The sequence below is a fragment of the Magnolia sinica genome, chromosome 10, assembly GCF_029962835.1.
Source record: "Magnolia sinica isolate HGM2019 chromosome 10, MsV1, whole genome shotgun sequence".
NCBI lineage: Eukaryota > Viridiplantae > Streptophyta > Magnoliopsida > Magnoliales > Magnoliaceae > Magnolia > Magnolia sinica.
This window is the reverse complement of record NC_080582.1, coordinates 40,298,097-40,317,887: the sequence shown is the minus strand read 5'-3', so window position 1 is coordinate 40,317,887 and position 19,791 is coordinate 40,298,097. Positions and strand designations below refer to the sequence as shown.

The 19,791-nt window shown below is 38.7% G+C and overlaps 1 protein-coding gene and 1 long non-coding RNA gene across 5 annotated transcripts in view; one reads left to right on the top strand and one right to left on the bottom strand.

Moving 5' to 3' along the window:
* Nucleotides 1-298: 298 nt before the first annotated feature.
* LOC131258324 (uncharacterized) overlaps nt 299-19,791 on the top strand; it is a 60,942-nt gene continuing 41,449 nt past the window's right edge. For all 4 annotated transcript variants that reach the window (XR_009178061.1, XM_058259571.1, XM_058259568.1 and 1 more), the window contains exons 1-5: nt 299-738; nt 827-888; nt 2,460-2,603; nt 3,003-3,113; nt 3,307-3,508. Coding sequence is in view for 3 of the 4 variants with exons in the window: in XM_058259571.1 (XP_058115554.1) it covers nt 522-738; nt 827-888; nt 2,460-2,603; nt 3,003-3,113; nt 3,307-3,508 (736 nt within the window). In the remaining variant the exon portion in view is untranslated. The remainder of the gene's footprint in view (nt 739-826; nt 889-2,459; nt 2,604-3,002; nt 3,114-3,306; nt 3,509-19,791) is intronic.
* On the bottom strand, nt 17,935-19,169 carry LOC131258326 (uncharacterized). The gene is made up of 2 exons (XR_009178062.1): nt 18,332-19,169; nt 17,935-18,167 (listed from the first exon to the last, which is right to left on the bottom strand). It is a non-coding gene; the product is annotated as an uncharacterized LOC131258326 (long non-coding RNA).

Sequence of the window (19,791 nt, the reverse complement as noted above, 5' to 3'; positions counted from 1 at the left end):
TAAACATACATGGACGAGGGGTAACACGCATGGGAGATTGGTCTAAGATTTTTGTGTCTACTAGGAAGTTTTCAACGGTAAGTATTCAATATCCACTGTTTACTGTGGTGTGGTACACTTGAGCTTTGGACTCGCATAATTTTTGGGCTCATGCCCTAAAATTAACTGGGAAAATGGATGGACGGCGTGGATAAAAAATATAAATCATGGTGGGGCCTACAGGGGCAGCGAAACCTTGTCCGTGTGAAATCCAAACCGTTCATCAGTTTCACCAGGTTAAGATGAGAGCTCGAGAAGTCCAAGATCCAAGAGGGACACAGCACAGGAAACAATGGGGATGAAAACGCCGACACAGCTGAAACCTTACTGTGTTCACTGTGATTTTTATATGCCTCCAATACCTTCCCACCAGGATCTGGTTCCTGCGATTTTCACACGGACATGGAGGTGTCCCTCGTAGGGCCTTGCGTTTCTTTTGAATTTTGAAGGGATCCTCTCATCGGCTCTTTATTTTTCTGACAATGGCGGGGCTGCTAGGAGCCTCATCTCGATTCCGTGTCTTCTTGAAAGGCGTCTCTCTTCTTCGGACGTCACCTTCTTTTATTTCCTCTCACTACTTGTCTTCATCCTCTCAAATCCTAACAACCCCACAACAACAACCACAACAAAATGACCAACATCTCAATGAATCCTCCACCAAAATCTCCGTGGATCGCTCCGGCTTGTACATTCCTCCAGGTATACCAACTGCCTTTAACGATCCAAATGGAATTAGTGGATGAGTCACCTCTATTTAAGAATGGGTTTTTATGTTTTGATTTTCCAGCTCACTCCCATGAGCCTTGTTCGGATTCTGAGCTCGTTAAGCATCTAAAGGGCATAATTAAGGTTAGAGTTTCTATACGTGGAATCATTGTTTTTTGGGCTTCATTTTCGTGCTTTTACATGACATGTATTGATTATCTGAACTAGGCATCTTGCAGTCTTCACCGTTGAAAAACATAATCTTGATAACCAACAACCATTATCTCTAAGGTGTCGTTTGGATGGTGGTAAATGGTTTACGTTGTAAATGATTTACTAGTAAATCACTTAAAGGCTGTAAATGATGTACAACCTGTCTGTTTGGCTTTAAGTTGTAAATGATTTTCTAGTAAATCATTTATAGTGTTTGGATAGCCTGTAACTGGTAAATGAAATCTGCTTTACAGGCTTTCATTGAAAAAAAATAAAAATAGAGCTGTTGCCATCTCATCATTTACTAGTAAATGAAAACTTACCTTTTTGCTGGTATATGAGAAGGGGGCTTTACTAACAAATTAGAGCATCCAAACACAAGTAGTAAATGATTTGCTAGTAAATCATTTACTCCTTGGCCCATTTACCACCATCCAAACAACCCCTAATACACAACTACGATAAACTAATAAAAAAAAAATGATATGAACTCATTTTTAAGTGGCACCCAAACACTGCCTAAGTGACTGTTCTTTAATCATCTAAAATTTCAACCTGTCTGGTATGTGAAATTGTTAAGAAGCTAACCAATAGGCCAAAAACCCCCGGACTGATGGAACGCGTCAAGCTAGGCTCTTTAAACCATTGGGATCCGAACAGAAATTCTCTGTGTACTCATGGTGATCTGCGTTGGCTTTTATTCTTTCTTGCTTTTGACAGGAACTACACCTTGAACCTTACTGCATACTGATTATCAATCATTGTAGGCCATGATAAACATGTGTTTTGTTCTTCATGTCTATTTTCCACGATTGTTTGCTTGGAATAACAATTCATAGTTTTGTAATGTAATATCTTTTGATATTATTGGTAATCTTTGAAGATTGTTCTCAAAATTTGGTTAGAGGACATGATGGGTGCTGATGTGCCAGTGGGTAAATAGTGTTCAAATTGTGCTAGTCCATACAACAAGTGGGCCCATGTTTCAGTGATCTAGACAGTTGATATGATTGCCTTTCCATGGATGGGGGATGCCCAAAAGTTTCACGGTTTGGAAGATCCTAAGCCTTAGTTCAGTGGACTACAAGGAGGTGGTTAAAGAAGTATGGCTAAACTCTGAAGAAAGTCTAAAGAAGGATGGCTATGATTTTCTGATGTAGAAAGTTTTGACGCATCCCCAATTCATGGTCAGGGCAATCATATCAATGGAATATATTAGCAAATCATGGTCTCCAACATTACGTACTATATAGTGCGATTCATGCCCTGATGATAAGGACCCAATGATTCCTCATATGGTGCTTTTTTTTTTTTTCTTTTCTTCATTTTGGATTCAATGCTTGGTTTTGTGCGGCAGTGTGGATGTTTTTGAAATGTTGGTTCCATAATAGACACTGGAAAAGTCTTTATTTGATCTTTAGTTTACATTCTTTATTCAGTGTTTTGCATGAATTGTTTTCTTTGAATAGAAATCTGATGTATCTGTTTTACTGATTTTTCAGTTTCGTGGGGGGCCGATCTCAGTAGCTGAATATATGGAAGAAGTTTTGACAAATCCCAAAGCGGGCTTTTACATGAACCGAGATGTTTTTGGGGCTGGGGGTGATTTCATTACCTCTCCTGAAGTTAGCCAGATGTTTGGAGAGGTAAGCTAATGGGGGTTGATGTACGTATGCTGAAAGTTGGTTCCAATGACACCCTTTAGTACTGGAGGTTGATGGGAAACCTAGCGGTTCTTATAACATTTGTAAAGTCCTTAGTACCTCCTAAAATGTTTCCCATGAACCTTTCCCTTGAAAAATTATTGAAAAGCACAATTTCACAAACTTAGACTGCTTACTGTTTTGTTCTCCAGGTGATTATCCCATTGTAAGTGGTGATTGAAGCCTATAAATTCCACTTTTTCTACTGAAGAGTATCAATTATAAATTTTTTTAACAGAATTTTAAATCACATAGAGTCCGTTTGTGTTGCTGTCAGTGTTCGTCCATTCAAGCTTTTGTACCCAATGTGATTGAATTTGACCTCTTCTGATATTACTTTAGATGGTTGGTGTTTGGAGCATGTGCCTCTGGGAGCAAATGGGACGACCAGAGAAAGTGAACCTGGTAGAACTTGGTCCAGGGCGGGGTACACTTATGGCCGATCTTCTTCATGTTAGACACTGACTTTCATCTATTTACTTTTCTTTCTTTTCTTCTGGTAGTATTTTGGTTTCTAATCTCAAAGATAAGAATCTCTGTTTAAGTTAAGAATGGGAACATCACTTGAAGATCATTGTTACATCTTCATGATTTTCTCATTGAAATTCACAAATGGCATTTTGAGAGAGCAAGGTCTTCCTTGTAGGGCACATCAAAGTTTGAAAGCTTTTCAAAGTCATTGCACATACACATGGTGGAATGTAGTCCTATATTGAGGAAGCTTCAATACAGTACCTTGAAATGCACAGATGAAGATACTACTGGCAGCAGTAGTGATAGAGCCATTACCACATTGACAGGAGCTTCTGTTTCGTGGAATGCCGCTTTGGAGCAGGTTCCATTAGGATGTAAGGGTTCTTGTACTTCAAATTTTCTCTTCTTTATAGGCTAACATCAATTCAATTTTATTTGAGTGGGCTGATGGTTGGCCCTTAATTATTTATTGACTAATCATGTATGCTGCATGTCTCATGCTCTTAGCCTTGTTAAAATGATATATGCTGTTTCTGATTTTTTTTTTCTTTGTTTGGTTATTTTCTGTGTGAATTCCTCCTTGTACATCATCATGCTAGTGATGCATATAAAATACGAACTCCATGGAGATAGAGTTTCACCTCGTAGCAATGGTGGCCAATTATATTGCTGACTCCATAGCTAAGAAGGCATTCATAGATATCTCTCTGTATTGGAGATTCCTATCCATTGACTTGGATGGCTATTTGTATATCTGTACCATTTCTTGATGAATGAAGTTTTTCATTGTTGTTTCCGATTCTGATAGAAGAATCTTCTGAAGTAGAAGCTGGATGATGCAAGCAAGCCTGAAAGCATGTGTACAAGATGAGACCTAATGTAGGCCTCACTCTATCACATGTGGTTGTGTATGCAGTCCATGTCACGACACGTGGTTATTTAGAGTTAGTTTAGGAGCCTCTTTTAGTTTTGTTACTTGCATGGCAAGTTACAAACTTACAACTCTTTTATGAGTATTTTTTCTCCCTTCTTTAGTTATGTTTGACAAGTTGTAGTGGTCTTAGGAGGGTATTATTCCCTTTAGCTAGAGTGCAATGTTCGAAATATTAGTATCGCATCACGTATCACATCCTTGAGATACAGATACGTGTCGGTTATTGCATGGGATATATCGTTTGTATCGGGTAATTTATCGCACTTTTTGGGAAACATGGGGAAACATTGAGAAAATGGTTGAATTTTTCGTTGAAACTTCAGGGATTATTAAAAAAAAACCTAATACACACTTTTAAATCATAAAATCTCAAAAAAGAAGCGAACATAATAGGTTTCCTTTGTATAGGATCCTAAGCAATGCGCTGTCTGACTGAACTAATGCAACTATATTCAAATTGAATGCATAACATTTAGAGTGTATGTAATGATCATTTCATTAAACACTCCTAAATACTTCAAAATTAGTCTCAATTGACAACAGGTGAGGGGAAGCTTTGAAAAAAATAATAACATTTTAATAAATTTTAATAAAAAAATGATTTTTATGTTCCGAAAATTGACAAGGCAAATCAGTAGATCAACCGACATACATGCTTGGTTTCATGTTTGGAGTGTAACATTGCAAGCAATTTGGGAGAAATTTGGAAAATTTCAAATTTCCCCAAATTTCCCCAAATTGGATCACCTACACTCAAATTTCAAAATTAGAGTGTATGTGATGATCATTTTATCAAATACTCCTAAATACTTCGAAATTAGTCTCAATTCATAGCTAGTTGAAGGAAAATTTTGAAAAAAAAAACATTGAGAACATGAAGAACCAATGGATATCGAAATCAAAGCTCCAACTCCATGATTTTTCATGCAAAACATGAAGAAACAATGGATTTATAACTACTTGACACTGATTTGATATAATTTCAACAAAAGAAAAAAAAGCGATCAGAAATTGAAAATGTTCACTGGATCTAACATGTGGGATATATTGACACTACTTGTGTATTTCGTATCGCACAAGTTGGATACAGGATATATCGTGGGATATATTGGCTGATATCCTTGATATTTAAAACATTGCTAGGGTGCAGTATCTAGATTCTTTGAGAGTAGAAGTTGGATCCAAGGAAACTTGTATGGATGTTTATAAATATGTAACGGTCATATGCATAATAGATGGATGAGATTTTGTTTTTAACTGAAAGAAAGTGTTGAGAGCAGTCTTTAGATAGTAGAAGATACTTAGAGTGGGGTTTATTGGTGATCTCCAGCTATTGGCTAGAGGACTTTTGAGTTCTGCAACTCACAATCTCTTATTTTCTTTCACAACATGGCTGTGCATTATTCTTGTTGCCATTCTCTGATTCGTTTGAAACCTCTAAATCTGGTTACCTTTTGGCCACTGCTATTTGATTTCAGTCCTTTGGGTGCATTAATTTTGGTCTCAGAGCAAGTAGTGGATCCTTGGGAATCTTTCCTCCTTCATGTTGCTGCAAGAACTGCAGCCTTTTGCAGACTTTTCTGCAGGTTTCCTGTTGCATCAGATTTCTACAGGCTTTCATTCTGTAGATTTTCAGCAGCTGTCTGTATCCCCTCGATGCATCATTCTTTTCTTTTGCAGGTGTATCAGTCTTATCGGTCAGTTTCAGTGCCAATATGGCCTGTACCCAGCTCCGTAGTGATGCTGACATGACTCATATCCAGACTGTCATGGTCGATTTGGCTTCTTCTCTTGAGGACAACCCAGTTCATTTTGGCCATTGATTACTGACGCGATCGGGTGGCCTGGATTTACATAAAACTAGGGTTGAGCGACGGAACTACATGACAAAATGGATCGGGGAGCTGAAACACTGCAAACCCATGGCCTGCTCAAATCAACCACTGTTTATGGGAAGTTGGGTGACTTCACTCCCGTGATCCAACGGCAATGGCAGTGCACTGGCATGTGTAGCCTCAAGCAACCCGGCACCAAAAATCGGCCCCACCTCTTTCCTTTTCCTCTTTTCATCTTCCCATTTTTTCTCCTCTCCCTCTGTTCTATTCCTCTTCTTGCTTTTCTTTTCCCTTTTGTTTTCTTCTCTCTCCTTTTTAGAGAGAGAGAGAGAGAGAGAGAGAGCATATGTATTTTTCGGTATAAGAGATGCCAACTCATAGTGGGGCACACTGCCAACTAGATTTGATGGAGGTGTGGTTGATTGAAATAATGTGTTGACTGGATGTTTGAATGAGCACACTGAGTAGATGAACATGATGGAAGTGTGATACAAAGACAAAACATGTATAAGGGTCCCTTTATGAATAATCTGTAGAAGAAGCATCATAATTATGGACATCATGTCGAGGTGGGAACATTTTTACCAATTAAGACACCTAATTAAGAAGATCATGCTCACAAATGTAAAGGGCAAGGCCATCCTATGGGATTTAGCCTCAACGTAAACCATGTTTCATGTAAAATTTCCAGCATATTCTGGATCACGAATATGGATCATGAGGATATTGTTCAGTGCTGGATCTAAACACTACATCTAGAGATTCTTGATTTCTACTGAGAGTTAGATCCGGGTGCTTTCCAAGCTTGGACGATGTTCTTGGAAGATATTTTGAATGGTTTAACATGTTCAAGGAATGGAAGGCACGGTTGTCAAGAGGAAACACATGGGTCCAGTAGATGAAGTTTTTAGGAGAATGAGATGATAAGAAGAAGAGGGGAGAAAGAAACGAGCAAAGTAGAAGAAAAAGACTAAGGTTTGGTGTGTACAACACGCCTCTAACATATATAGATATAAAGAGAGGTACTCTGCAGAGTATATAAACTATACAAAAGAAAGAAAAAAAGAAAAGATTATACATGTTCAATACTCCCCCTCAAGTTGGAAAATAGATTTCAATCATGCCCAACTTGTCTGCTAGACGACATAAAGCATATCGACCAAGAGATTTAGTGAACATATCAACTAATTGCTCGCTTGAACGAATAAATGGAGTGGAAATTACTTTAGATGGCTTACAACGTCTTAAGTTGCTTTATTAGTCAACGGAGTCTCGCCGGTTGGCGCTTTGTTTCCTTGGTTCTCTTCGTTATGTGAGAGATCTCTTCTTTGTGATATTCCCAGGACCTTACTCTGTGTTGTTGCAAGTTCTTGGCTTCGGGGAGGACTAGCTATCTTCTTCCCCGAGCATAGCATAACTACCGTTGCCTTACGTATATTTGCCCATGGTGACCTGGCTGATTCATTAGACGACTTGATGACGATCACGTTACAACTTTCACTTTTCTGACTATCATGTACGCACGGTTCATGTAGCTTTTGCTCAATCCTTTCACATTCGGCCTTTTCATAAACGGTGCTCCATGCAGACACCATGTTTGTGACTACCTTCCTGCTCCACTCATTGTCTTTTTCCATCACGATCTCGCCCCGATTCATCATTTTCTGAAGTATATTCTTTATTGCGAAATAATTTTTGGTTGGGTGTCCTAGCATGCGATGATAGTGACAGTAATTCTTTTCTTTCATCTTCTTTACTTCTTCCAGACGCTTTGGTTGAGGCAACTCGATCGTTCTGGTGGCTAATAGATGATTCATTATAGATAGCACATTTTCTTTTTTGAACGTTTATCCTTCATGATAGTCATATTGCCTAGGTCGCTTATCGGTCATTCGACCCCTATAATGATCCCTATCTTCTCTCTTGTCGGTTCTTTGTCGGCCTCGGGGTCCTCTCTTCTTTTTTCTTGGTCGGTGACATTTGTTGCTACTCGACTTGGGCCTCGACGTATTGTTTCGTTCCGAAAAGCGGGCATCTTTCTGGTCGAGGCCTCGAGTGCATGAGCTTTCGTGGCGAGGTCATGGAAAGTCCGTATATTGGCGATGGTTAGTCCGAATGCGACTCTTGTTTGCATGGAGTTCAGACACATTTTCACCTGTTCTTTCTCCCCAGGGAGCTGTCAGCACGATGCCCCCAATGTCTTCTATCGATCGATAAATTTCTCTACCGGTTCACCTTCTTGTTGCTGTACGAAAGTTAGCTCGGTGAGGCTAATGACCCTGTCGAACGAGAAGAAATTGGCTATGAAGACATCTTGCATTTGTTCCCAAGTGCTTGTAGATTCTGGCGCTAAGCTGGAATACCATCTGAAGGCCTTTCCTATCGGTGATGATCCAAACAGTCGTATACAATATTGCGGGACCGTAGAGAAGTTGCCCATGGTTGTAAATTGTAATAAAATGCATCAAATGCTCTTCCGGCGATCCGTCTCCATTAAACTTTTGTAAGTCAGAGTACTTAAAGTTCGTTGGAAATGGCACATTTTTGACCTCACTAGGGTATGGTGTTATGAAACGGAACCTCCTAGGGTGTTCCCGCTCCCGATGGCCTCAGCCACTACCTGTCATATTTCATCTTGTGTTATCATATGAACCGCGGTTGCCGATCTGTGCGATCCCACACTTGGGGGTTGAGAACCCTCTGCTCGCTGTTCATTCCCATTCACTGCAGCCATCATAGGAGGGGCGGTAACCTGGGCTACATTATGAGCCAACGTAGCCAATGCTTCCCTGAGGCTCCTACATTCCTCCATTAGAATGGTTTGTGCGCAAGCCATTTCAGCCAAGCGTTCATCTGTAGACGGTGGATGATTTTAGCTCGTCTCTGCCATAAAGATTGCTGCCTCTCCGCAATTTGATTGTTTAGACATTGAAGGAGAGAGTGGGTAAGTCGTTGCGGGAGAATTTAAAGAGAGAATTTATGCTGGACCTATTAGTGCTACCATGCGATTTTAGCGATTTCGATGGTCTTGACTGGGGTGTGTTCGGTGTCGACGTATGTGACGAAACTGCTGTGACAAATTTTGGGGATGACGGTCCATTTGTAAAGGGAGCCTTCCCCTTCACGTTCTGTGCTAACCGCGAAGCTGCGGCCGATAGAGTAGGAAAATTTTGCGAGGTGAATGGAATACTTCCATCTCAGCCAAGGTATAATGAGGGCGGGGCTAATGCAGGATTGTGTCTTGCAGCATTGCGCGTGATTGGCCATTTGGTCACTCGTAGTGGGATTAGACCTTTTGCCAGAGAACGTGTCTTTGCTCTCTTAGAAGTTACCACTGTCCACCCATCATTGTTGCTTTGTGTTGTTGGTGAGGCGGAAATCACTCCTGCCATTATCTATCGTTTTTCGGTTCTAGGCGGGGCTGACCGAACTTGTTTCACGGCCTTTTTGGATGGTGATTGCATGCCATTCGCTTATTCAACGACGAATCCGTTGGGAGTAAAGTAGAAATCTACATTAGTTGGAAGAGAATTCATCGTAATTGCGATGGACGAAGTTCTTGTAGACGAAGTAGCGTGTCAATAGTTCGAATAAAAGTACAATGTACTTTGTTTTGGAGATGAAGGGAGGGATGTTCCCGTTGATAGTCACCATTTTGGCGCCATAATGGCGCTGATCGATGATAAACGTTCTTCTAATTGTTCCAATGTTAATATTAAACATAAATACTCCAACTAGAGATTTTGGGTTTGATCCCCAGCAGAGTCGCCATTTTGTTTCGATAAAGAAACAAGTATTGTGGATTGGAATATTTATATTCAATAATAACAAAGGAAGATGAAAGAACGATCATCATCAGTCATTTTATTGATTCTGAATTCGTATTACATCCCTTGTGTTTTCCTTGATTATAGAAAACAAAGTACATTTTAGTTAATGTAATGAAAGAAAGGAAAAGAATTCAATGATGATTCCGGTAGCATTCTGGCTTGCGAAGCGTCCGTTGCAATGGCAAATGAGTTGCGCGGGTTCAAGATCACTTATTCCTCACCGATACGCTTGGAATACAAGTATAAAAGCCCAACTCGCGGGATATTCCATTTCTTGCAGGAGAATACCGACAAATCTCCGATATTCCTGTAAAATATGCCTGTTGCGCGGTCGCGCAATGGATCCCTGTTGCGCGGCTGCGCAATAGGTCTCTGCCTTGCTTTGAAGATATCTCCTCCTTCTTTCGCATTGCAGGATACCTATGAGGGCTCTCGAAGAATTCCGGGATTTCCTCTAGCTTCTTTGAAACTCCTTGCTTGTGAATCCATGAAATGAGAGGGGGAGGAGGTATTTATAGGCTTCCATACTTGCGAAGAGTCAAATCCACGCAACCTGTCACTGTTGCGCGGCCGCGCAATGCATACTTATTGTGCGGTTGCGCAATAGGCCTACTGTCTTATTCAAAGCAGTTCTTCCCAAATCCACCCTATTTGACAGTTTTTAGTATGTTGCGCTATCGCGCAACACATTTCTGTTGTGTGATCGCGCAACAGAGTGACCTTCATCATTTCCACCAATTTTGTGCTTCAACAATTACTGATACGGTTACGGCCCATGTCGGCTTGTACGGGGCCGTAATGGCCGATACAAGCCTCGCAATGGTCTTTTTTTTTTTTTGGTAAAAAAAATTTGGAAAAATATCCAATAAATCCGGAAAATTCTAAATATTCCAAATATGCATTCATTTATAATTTTGAACATGTTTATGGTGTAGCAGTCCACTCTTTGGTGAGAAAGTTGTATCTGGTTGTTTGATGAATCTATGAACCTAACAACTTGGAATTGATTGCAAAACTCATAGATTTAATTTTCTAATTATCTAATATCAATGATATATATTAGAATGAATGTAATATCAAAATATCTCACATGTGTAGGTGTTTGCAATTAGTTTTCATAATTTATTCTATATTAACATACATGAGGAGTGAGGACTTGTATAAATTATAATGTTCATTCTATTTTATAGTCTTTAACATGTCCGAGACTTTTCCTATCCTGTGATTCATGTCCTGTCATCCTCAAGTCAATATATATATATATATATATATATATTAGTAGTGTCTGATATACTCCCCTGCAACTTGATTAAGATTACTTGATTGGTTGTCAGGGGAGTTATTTTAAGTGCAAGTTCGGCAGTGTCAAGTGTGTGCTTGCTTGGTGAATGTGTAGGTAATGGACTAATGTGTATATAACAATACTTATCTTAATAAAAATATATACTTACAGTTACCATAATAAAATTCATGAGTCATCACCAAAATGAAAATCTGATTTGTTGTCGTTACTCGACCTCCACCTCCACGTCATCGTCATCATCAGGCTGCAGTTGTGGAATAGGTGCTGCATATCCATAATTAGAGCTGTACACGAGTCGAGTTAACTCGGTCAGCTCGCTCAACTCGACTCGACTCGAAAAAGCTCGATTCGGCTCGAAATTGGATTTGGACCGAGTCGAGCTGGTTTTTGGAGCTCGAAATAATTTCGAGCTGAGTTCGAGCTTGCTTGAGCTCGACTCGACTCGGCTCGAACCTTATCTCGAATCAACTCGAATCGAATCAGCTCGGTGACTCGGTTATTTTTATCTTAGTGCTGCTCGCCAAGTGTTTGATGAAATAACTCAACCGAGTGTTGTAATGCTGCTTGACAAGTGTTTGATGAAATGACTCAATGGAGTGTTGTAATGCTGCTCGCCAAGTGTTTGATGAAATGACTCAACGGAGTGTTGTTTCAAGTGTGTACATTCTCCGTAGAATCGGCTGATGGTGAGGAAGGAATAGATACAAAACAAATCATTATAAAAAAAAAAACTTTACAGTGTAGGACTGCCCTCATGTCTTGTTTTTTATGTTGCTTGCTGAGTGTTTGATGAAATACCCGTAAAGTTTTGTTACTGTTTTGCATTCTGAGATAAATTGAAAATGCATTGTATGTGTTTGAGAAAATGTCACATAGGCTCGATCTCGGCTCGAATTTGCCCGAGCTGCTAACCGAACCGAGCCGAGTTGGCCAATTAGGCTCGAGGACGGAGCCGAGCTGTGCTAAGCTCAACTCGGTTCGACTCGTGTACAGCTCTATGGACCATAATATCCAGTGTCAGAGGGAAAGACCAAGTCAACGAAATTAGAGGATGAGTGGATGACTGATCCTGACTAGGCAACGACTCCGACCACGAGTAAGGATATCCACCAGTGCCCGTCAAATAGCGTACTGGCGATTGAGAATCTTGAGATTGAGAATGTGTCTTGATGAGTAACTTGTATTTGGATTTGGATATCTATATTATATGGACATGGATCAAGAGGATTACTCCAACATGAATGTGACGGAACAAGCTCCATATAACTATAATCCTATTGGCCATAAGAATATTCATCATAATGCCCAGGACCATGGGCCTGCTGATGTTCCGAACCTCCTGGTGCACCACTAGACCTAGCCTCTTCCTACTGGCTGTATCATGACTCAATGCACTCATAAGTTTGACCTCGTGTACCTTGTCGATGTTCTTCGTCCTCGCAATCTATAGACGGTTGTATGGTGTGCCGAGCAACACCATAAGTGAGACCTGCATCATGGGCGTTATCACCACCACCATTATGATCATCCGACTCGGTCTCGCTATTACTACTGCTCGTACTCTTCCGTTGAACTTAAGCCGGACTTTGCATGAAAGCTGCCCCTCTTTTTTGGTCCAACACAGTTGCACGACTCGTTTGCTGCGCCGTATGTATTATTAGATCATTAACTTCCAGTTCATCACTATTCTCTTCAATCTGTTTTTCCCTTGCTTCCAACCAAGGTAGAAGCGGTCGTCTTCATCATAAATATTGTCCAAGTTTATTGGACAATAATTCGTGTCACCGGCGCCTGTAATGCTCCTATGATGTCGCTGCATTCTTAGCTTCATGTTTTAGTGCATGAAGACAAGTCTATCCAATGTCCTAGTCACCAATCTATTCCTATTCTTTGAATGAATAAGTGCAGAACAACTCTAGTTCCTTTCGCAGTTAGAAGATGTTGTCTAGTTCAAAACTTTTACTGCAATTTGTTGGAGAGCCTTTGTACTCTCTCTGAAATTCATCCACCTTTCGTTCGGTTGCAATTTAGATACTGCATGCTGTGCAATAACATCTCCAAAGCTACCCTGACGAATTCTAAATGTATCTAATTCATTCAATGCCTTTATTTGCATATTTAAGTCAGGCTCTAATCTCTTTATCACATTCTTTAGCTTGACACGAACGTCATTATCCGCAACAAATGATTAGGCATATTTGTACCTAGGATTTATGTAATAACCTGCTGCATGAAGATTGTGGAGTTGTGTTGTCCATCTTTTGTCGACCATCTTCCAATAAAACTCCCAGCTTGTACAATTACGTTGAATTGCCAACTTCGCCTTATCTATAGCATCGTAGAGGAAGCTCATGGTAGATACTTCGTCAGTTTCAACAAGACAGAGTAATCTTAGTAGTGGCTCCATCACCTTTAGGATCCTCTGGGCCTTTTTCCAAAATTTTGCCCCTTATGGTGTTCAAAATATCAACTGGTGTCTCTGATGTCTTCTTCCCATGTTTTGTGTTGGGCCAACCCCGGGAAGCAAACATCTCACTCAACTCTCCTCTATGCTAGTATAAACTCTCAAAGGCTATAAAGTTTGTTTGCAAATCTATTTGCCGCAGGCCTCAACAACTCTTGTCCCTTCGTGAACTTCCTTATTATTGCGACTACTTGATTATGGTTATAAATAAATGCTGTCACTTGTCTTGCCCTTTCGATCATTTCCCTAACACTTTTATTCTTCCTAATATCTTCCAATATAATAACAATATAATGGGCAACACATGGTGACCAAAATATATGTGGTATTTTTATTATCAACTTTTGTCCTGCAACCTTATATGTTGCTTCATTATTTGTCACAATCTGTACTACATTCTCCTCTCCAATCTCATCCACCACTTTATCCATTAGGAAAAAAATATATTTAGCATTTTTTGTTTCGGCCGAGGCATCAATTAACTTATGGTACACTATTCCCAAGTGGCAGTACACTATGAAGTTGATCATGCTGCGTCTGGTTGGGCTAATCCAACCATTGCACATGATCGTGTGCATCCTCTGGCTTGCCATTTTGATTTAAAGGTAACCACATATGCCTTCACATACACATATTCTACATCTGTTCATTTCCCCCTAATCTCCCTAGTTGTAGGAGCTTTAATTCCTTCGCCTGCTTGTGCTGCCGCATCAATTACCACCTACCAATACGGAGAATTGGCCACTTTAGGGGGTATGTTGGCATGTACAAATAACTTTGATGCTGCCCTACCTAGCTTCTTGAAGGAAGTTTTACTCCACATTTGTTTTATCATCTTTTGTTTAGTTGATTTTTTCCTAAACAAGATTGGATCAACAAAGGGTCTCTTGGGCTCATGTACTTCTTTTTCCACATGTACAGGGGCATCACGTGAAGATGCCCCTCGTCTATTGCCAAACATACATCGTAATCCACCCAACCTAGAACTCCCCCCCCCCCCCCCGGTCATATCATGTATAGACCCCCTTGCACCAAACATGCACCGACGTCTTCATTTTCATGAGCAAAGTGCAAGCTCTCTCTCCCAACTCTAATTACTTTCCGATCTAAATCTTTGTCATAATCAATAATATCTTCATCATGAACGCCCATATATTCAGGATCAAATACTTCGTGTCGGGCCGCATCTAGAATCTCATCTTTCTTCTTCTACCTAGCACTTTTCCCCTACGAGTCATCCAAATTGGCTTGCATTAAGGTCATATCTCTTTCAATATTTTGGTACATCCTGCAACTTGATCTTTTCGATGTGCCAAATGATTTTGAGTCGCGTAATTCCACCGCTTATTAGTCTATCACAATAGTTGCACTTCATTTGGTGCCTAGTACCACTGACCCTCTAACAATGTTGTCATCCAATATCCTCATTTCCTTGTTGGCTAGACCTAGACATTTTTTTAGGTAGATATAGCTTATATGGGAGTCTACTCGATTCTCTAAGTTTAAATATAGTTTTTATGAGAGAAAGAATTAAATATCAAAACTTAATGTAAATATATTAATATTAATGAAATAGAGTTCAAACTTTTGAATCTAATCAATAAAGAAGAAATTAAGTTCTAAACCCTTAGAAGTTCCAAAACCTGTCCAAAACAAGAAAATATAAACATAAAGTCACTGATCCGAAAATAAAAAAAATTAAAAAAAAAATGCAAAATTAGTTGCATAATCTGTTAAATGCATATTGATATGTTCTACTATGATTAACACATCATATTCAACTATTAAAACATAAAAGGATTGGAAAAAAATGTGATTTTTCCTAATTGTTAAAAATCACCCGAAGATAGTTCAAAAATATAAAAAAAAGGAAAAAAAGAAAAAAGAAAATCAGTTGCATAATATGTTAAATGCATATTGATTAGTTTTACTATGATTAACGCATCATATTCAACCATTAAAATGGAAAAATATTAAAAAAATGATTTTTCCTAATTTATAAAAATCAGCCGAAAATAGTCCGAAAAAAGAAAAGAAAATCTGTTGCATAATATGTTAAATGCACATTGATAAGTTCTACTATGATTAACACATCATATTCAACCATCAAAACAGAAAAGAATTGAAAAAAATTGATTTTTCCTAATTTTTAAAAATCGGCTAAAAAAATTTATTCAAAAAAAGAAAATCAATTGCATAATATGTTAAATGCATATTGATATGTTCTATTATGATTAACACATCATGTTCAACCATTAAAACAGAAAAGGATTGAAAAAAGAAATGATTTTTCTTAAATTTTAAAAATCGGCTGAAAATAGTTCGGAAAAAAATAGAAAATCAGTTGCATTAATGTGTTAAATACACATTAATATGTTTTACTATGATTAATACATCATATTCAATCATTAAAACAGAAAAAGATTGAAAAAAAAATGATTTTTTTTCTAATTTTTAAAAACCGATTGAAAATAGTTTAAAAATAAAAAAATAGAAAATCAGTAGCGTAATATGTTAAATGCACATTAATAAGTTATACTATAATTAACACATCATATTCAACCATTAAAACAGAAAAAGATTGAAAAAAGAAATGATTTTTCGTAATTTTTAAAAATCAGTTGAGAATAGTCCGTAAAAAAAAATAAAAATCAGTTGCTTAGTCTGTTAAATGCATATTGATATGTTCTACTATTAACATACCATATCCAATCATTAAAACATAAAAGAATTGAAAAAAAATATTTTTCTTAATTTTTAAAAATCGGCCGAAAATAGTTTGGAAAAAAAAAAAACAAAATCAATTGCATAATTTGTAAAATGCATATTCCTATGTTGTAATTTGAATAACGCATTGATATGTTCTACTATGATTAACATATCATATTCAATCATTAAAACATATAAGAATTGAAAAAATATTTTTCTTAATTTTAAAAAATCGGCTGAAAATAGTTCAGGAAAAAAATAAAATCAGTTGCATAATCTGTAAAATGCATATTCCTATGTTGTAATTTGAATAACGCATCATATTCAACCACGACAACAGATTAAAAAAAGGTATAAATACTTATTTTTGAAGATTTTTCGTAAAATAGCTCATGGAACTTGAATTCAATAAAATCCTTGAAATAACTTATTTTTATCTTCAAATTCCAGCTAAGAGTGGTTGGAATTTGCAATAAAATAGTTTAAGAAAGAATTTAGAAGAGAAAAGTGCCAAAAACTGAGAAAAATCACAACTTAAAAAAGATAAAAAGTAGTTTTTTGACCGTTACCCTTGGGGGGGGGGGGGGAGACGGTCGTTATGATTCCAAAATCCTGGGGGTCACCGTTTTGACCCCCTGGACTAGTCACTGCCCATGAAGGTCGGCCAGCAATTTTCCAACATTAATCAACTATATGATTAATACCACTAGAATGGGTGCATGAAGAAGAAGAACCATCATGACCATGACCACGTCCACCAAAAGTATGGTTACCATGACCGCCTCTATCATGAGCTCGACCCCTGCCTCGATCACCATAACTAGGAGATTGATTACTACTCGGAGAGCTCCAACTAGGAGCCCTAGAACTAGAACCAAGAGACGGACGATCTATAGCCATGTATGCGGATCTGTCGGTGTCCACAGGGATAGCAGGAGACAGGATGTGAACTCTCTGAACAAGAGCATAGACCATCGGAAGTGAAGGAAGAGGCTCCATAGCTAAGATCTGACGAACTCGGCTCGATCTTGGCTTGAACTGGCCCGAGCTGTTGATCGAACCGAGTCGAGCTGGCTAGTTAGGCTCGAGGACCGAGCCGAGCCGAGTTCGAGCTGAGGTCAGCTAGTGGCCGAGCCGAGTTGAGCTGAGGCCAGCTCGACTCGGTTCGACTTGATGTACACCCCTACTTTCATTTGTAGAGTCGGGAGGATCATCTAAGATATACGAGTCTCTCTTCCACCTAAAAATAGCTTGACCGATTGGGCCCATTGTAGATAATTGTTCCCATTTAACTTGACAGTGGTAATCAATAGGGTGTGAGACTCGATAGGCCCCATAACAGCTCCAGAAGGGAGCTTATTAGGGTGTCCCAATTCGGTTACGTATCTGCCGTAACGGTAACGACGATTACCGTTACATGATACGGGGCTGAAATAGAGAGGTCCAGAAAACGTAACCGAAACGGCTGTTACGGGGGCTGTAACGACCGTTACAAGGCATAACGGCCGTTACGAGCTCGTAACAACTGTTACGGGCAGTGACCCTAAAAGAAAAAACAAAAAAAGAAAAGAAAAAAGAAAAAACGAAAAAGAAGAAGAAGAGAACTAACCTGATTCTCGCTTCCTCTTCCTCCTCCTCTTCTTCTTCCTCTTCTTCCTCTCCTTCTTCTTCTCTGCGGCATTGTTGCAACTCATTGCGGCGCGCTGCAGCTCCTGCTTCTTCTTCTTTCCCCTCTGGTGTGGCTCTCTCTCCACCCTCTCTCTTGTTCCCTCTCGTTTTCTCCTTTTCTCTCTTTTTCCCTTTCTTTCCCTCTCATTTTTTCCTTTTTCTCTCTCATTTCTCTCTCCCTCTCTTGTAGTTTCGAAAAAAATGAATGGAGCCACGCACCTTATTTTATCCAGTAGTCTGCGGCGCATGCTGCTTAGTGCACTTGCACTGTTTTAGTGGGTGTGGCCCACCTTGATTTATGTGTTGTATTATATATCCATGCCCACCCATCAGTTTTTCCTGATCATCTCAAGGCATTGTCCCCAAAGTGAAGCAGATCCAAATCTCAAGTGGACCGCATAGTAGGATTGAATGCCCACTGTGCACTTGCATTGTTTTAGTGCATGCGGCCCACCTTGATTTATGTGTTGTATTATATATCCATGCCACCCATCAGTTTTTCTTGATCATTTCAAGGTATGGTCCCTAAAATGAAGCAGATCCGGATCTCAAGTGGACCACACAGTAGGATTGAATGCCCACCATTAAAAACTTATTATGGCCCACTGTAATGTTTATTTACCATCGAAACTATTGATAAGGTTGCATGGACCTGGATTAAGGAAAACACAAGTCACAACTTAAAAAATAATATTAACAAATAATAATAATAATAATATAAGTTTTAATTGTGGGAATTCAATCTCTACTGTGTGGTCCACCAAAGATTTGGATTTGCCTCATTTTTTGGACCATGCCCCAAAATGAGTTGGCAAAAAGGATGGACAACATGGATATACAACAAATGCATCAAGGTGGGTCCTATGTTCAGGGCGTCATTCACTAGTGGTCCACCTAAGATTTAAATCTGCCTGATTTTTTGGATCATGCTTTAAAATGAGTTGGCAAAATAGATTGACGGCACAGATATACAAATACATCAAGGTGGACCCCAATTTCAAGGCCTCACCCACTAGTGGTCCACCTTAGATCTGGATCTACCTCATTTTTGGACCATGCCTTAAAATGATTTGATAAAACGGATGGATGTCATTGATATACGATACATACATCATAGTGGGTCCTATGTACATGGCCGTAAAAATTGTCCATGAGGCATACATTAACTCAAAATTAATAAATTAAATTATGGCACTATTGTTGCCAAGTCACAATTCCAAAATTAAATTGTTTAAATGATTTTCACCGTTAATTTGAAAATACTTGTTTTTCTGAAATAGGATCATTTGATATTTTTCATTCTTCATTGTTCAATAAATATCCACCAATCCATTAATGAGATAAGTGCCAATAGATTGCATGAATTTAACGTTGATTTGGGGCATCAAATGGTCCACCAAATCATCTCTAAATCGACAACACTATTTACTTGAATATGATTTCAAATTTTTTCTTAAGATTTATTGTGAAAAATTATATTAATTTGTTAGATATATGAATTACATAATTGGACATAAAAGTCCCTAGATTGTATGTTGAAATAAAATGTACACAAGTCACAAGGTATGTAATATACCAATACCTACAAATATGAGATATTTTGGTATTAGATTCATTCTAATTAATTCATATTGATATTATATAGTTAGATAATTAAATATAAAAGATCTATAGCCAATACTTGGTTGTCAGGTTCATAAATTCATCAGGTAGTCCGATACAACTTCTCACCAAAGAGTGGACCGTTACACCACCATAAACATGCTCCAAATTATAAATGAATGCATATTTGGAATATTTGGAATATTCTGGATTTAATCCATATTTTTTTCAGATTTTTTTGGCAAAAAAATAAATAAATTGTACCGTTACGGGACCTGTATCGGCCGTTACCGTATCGGTAACGGTGGGCAC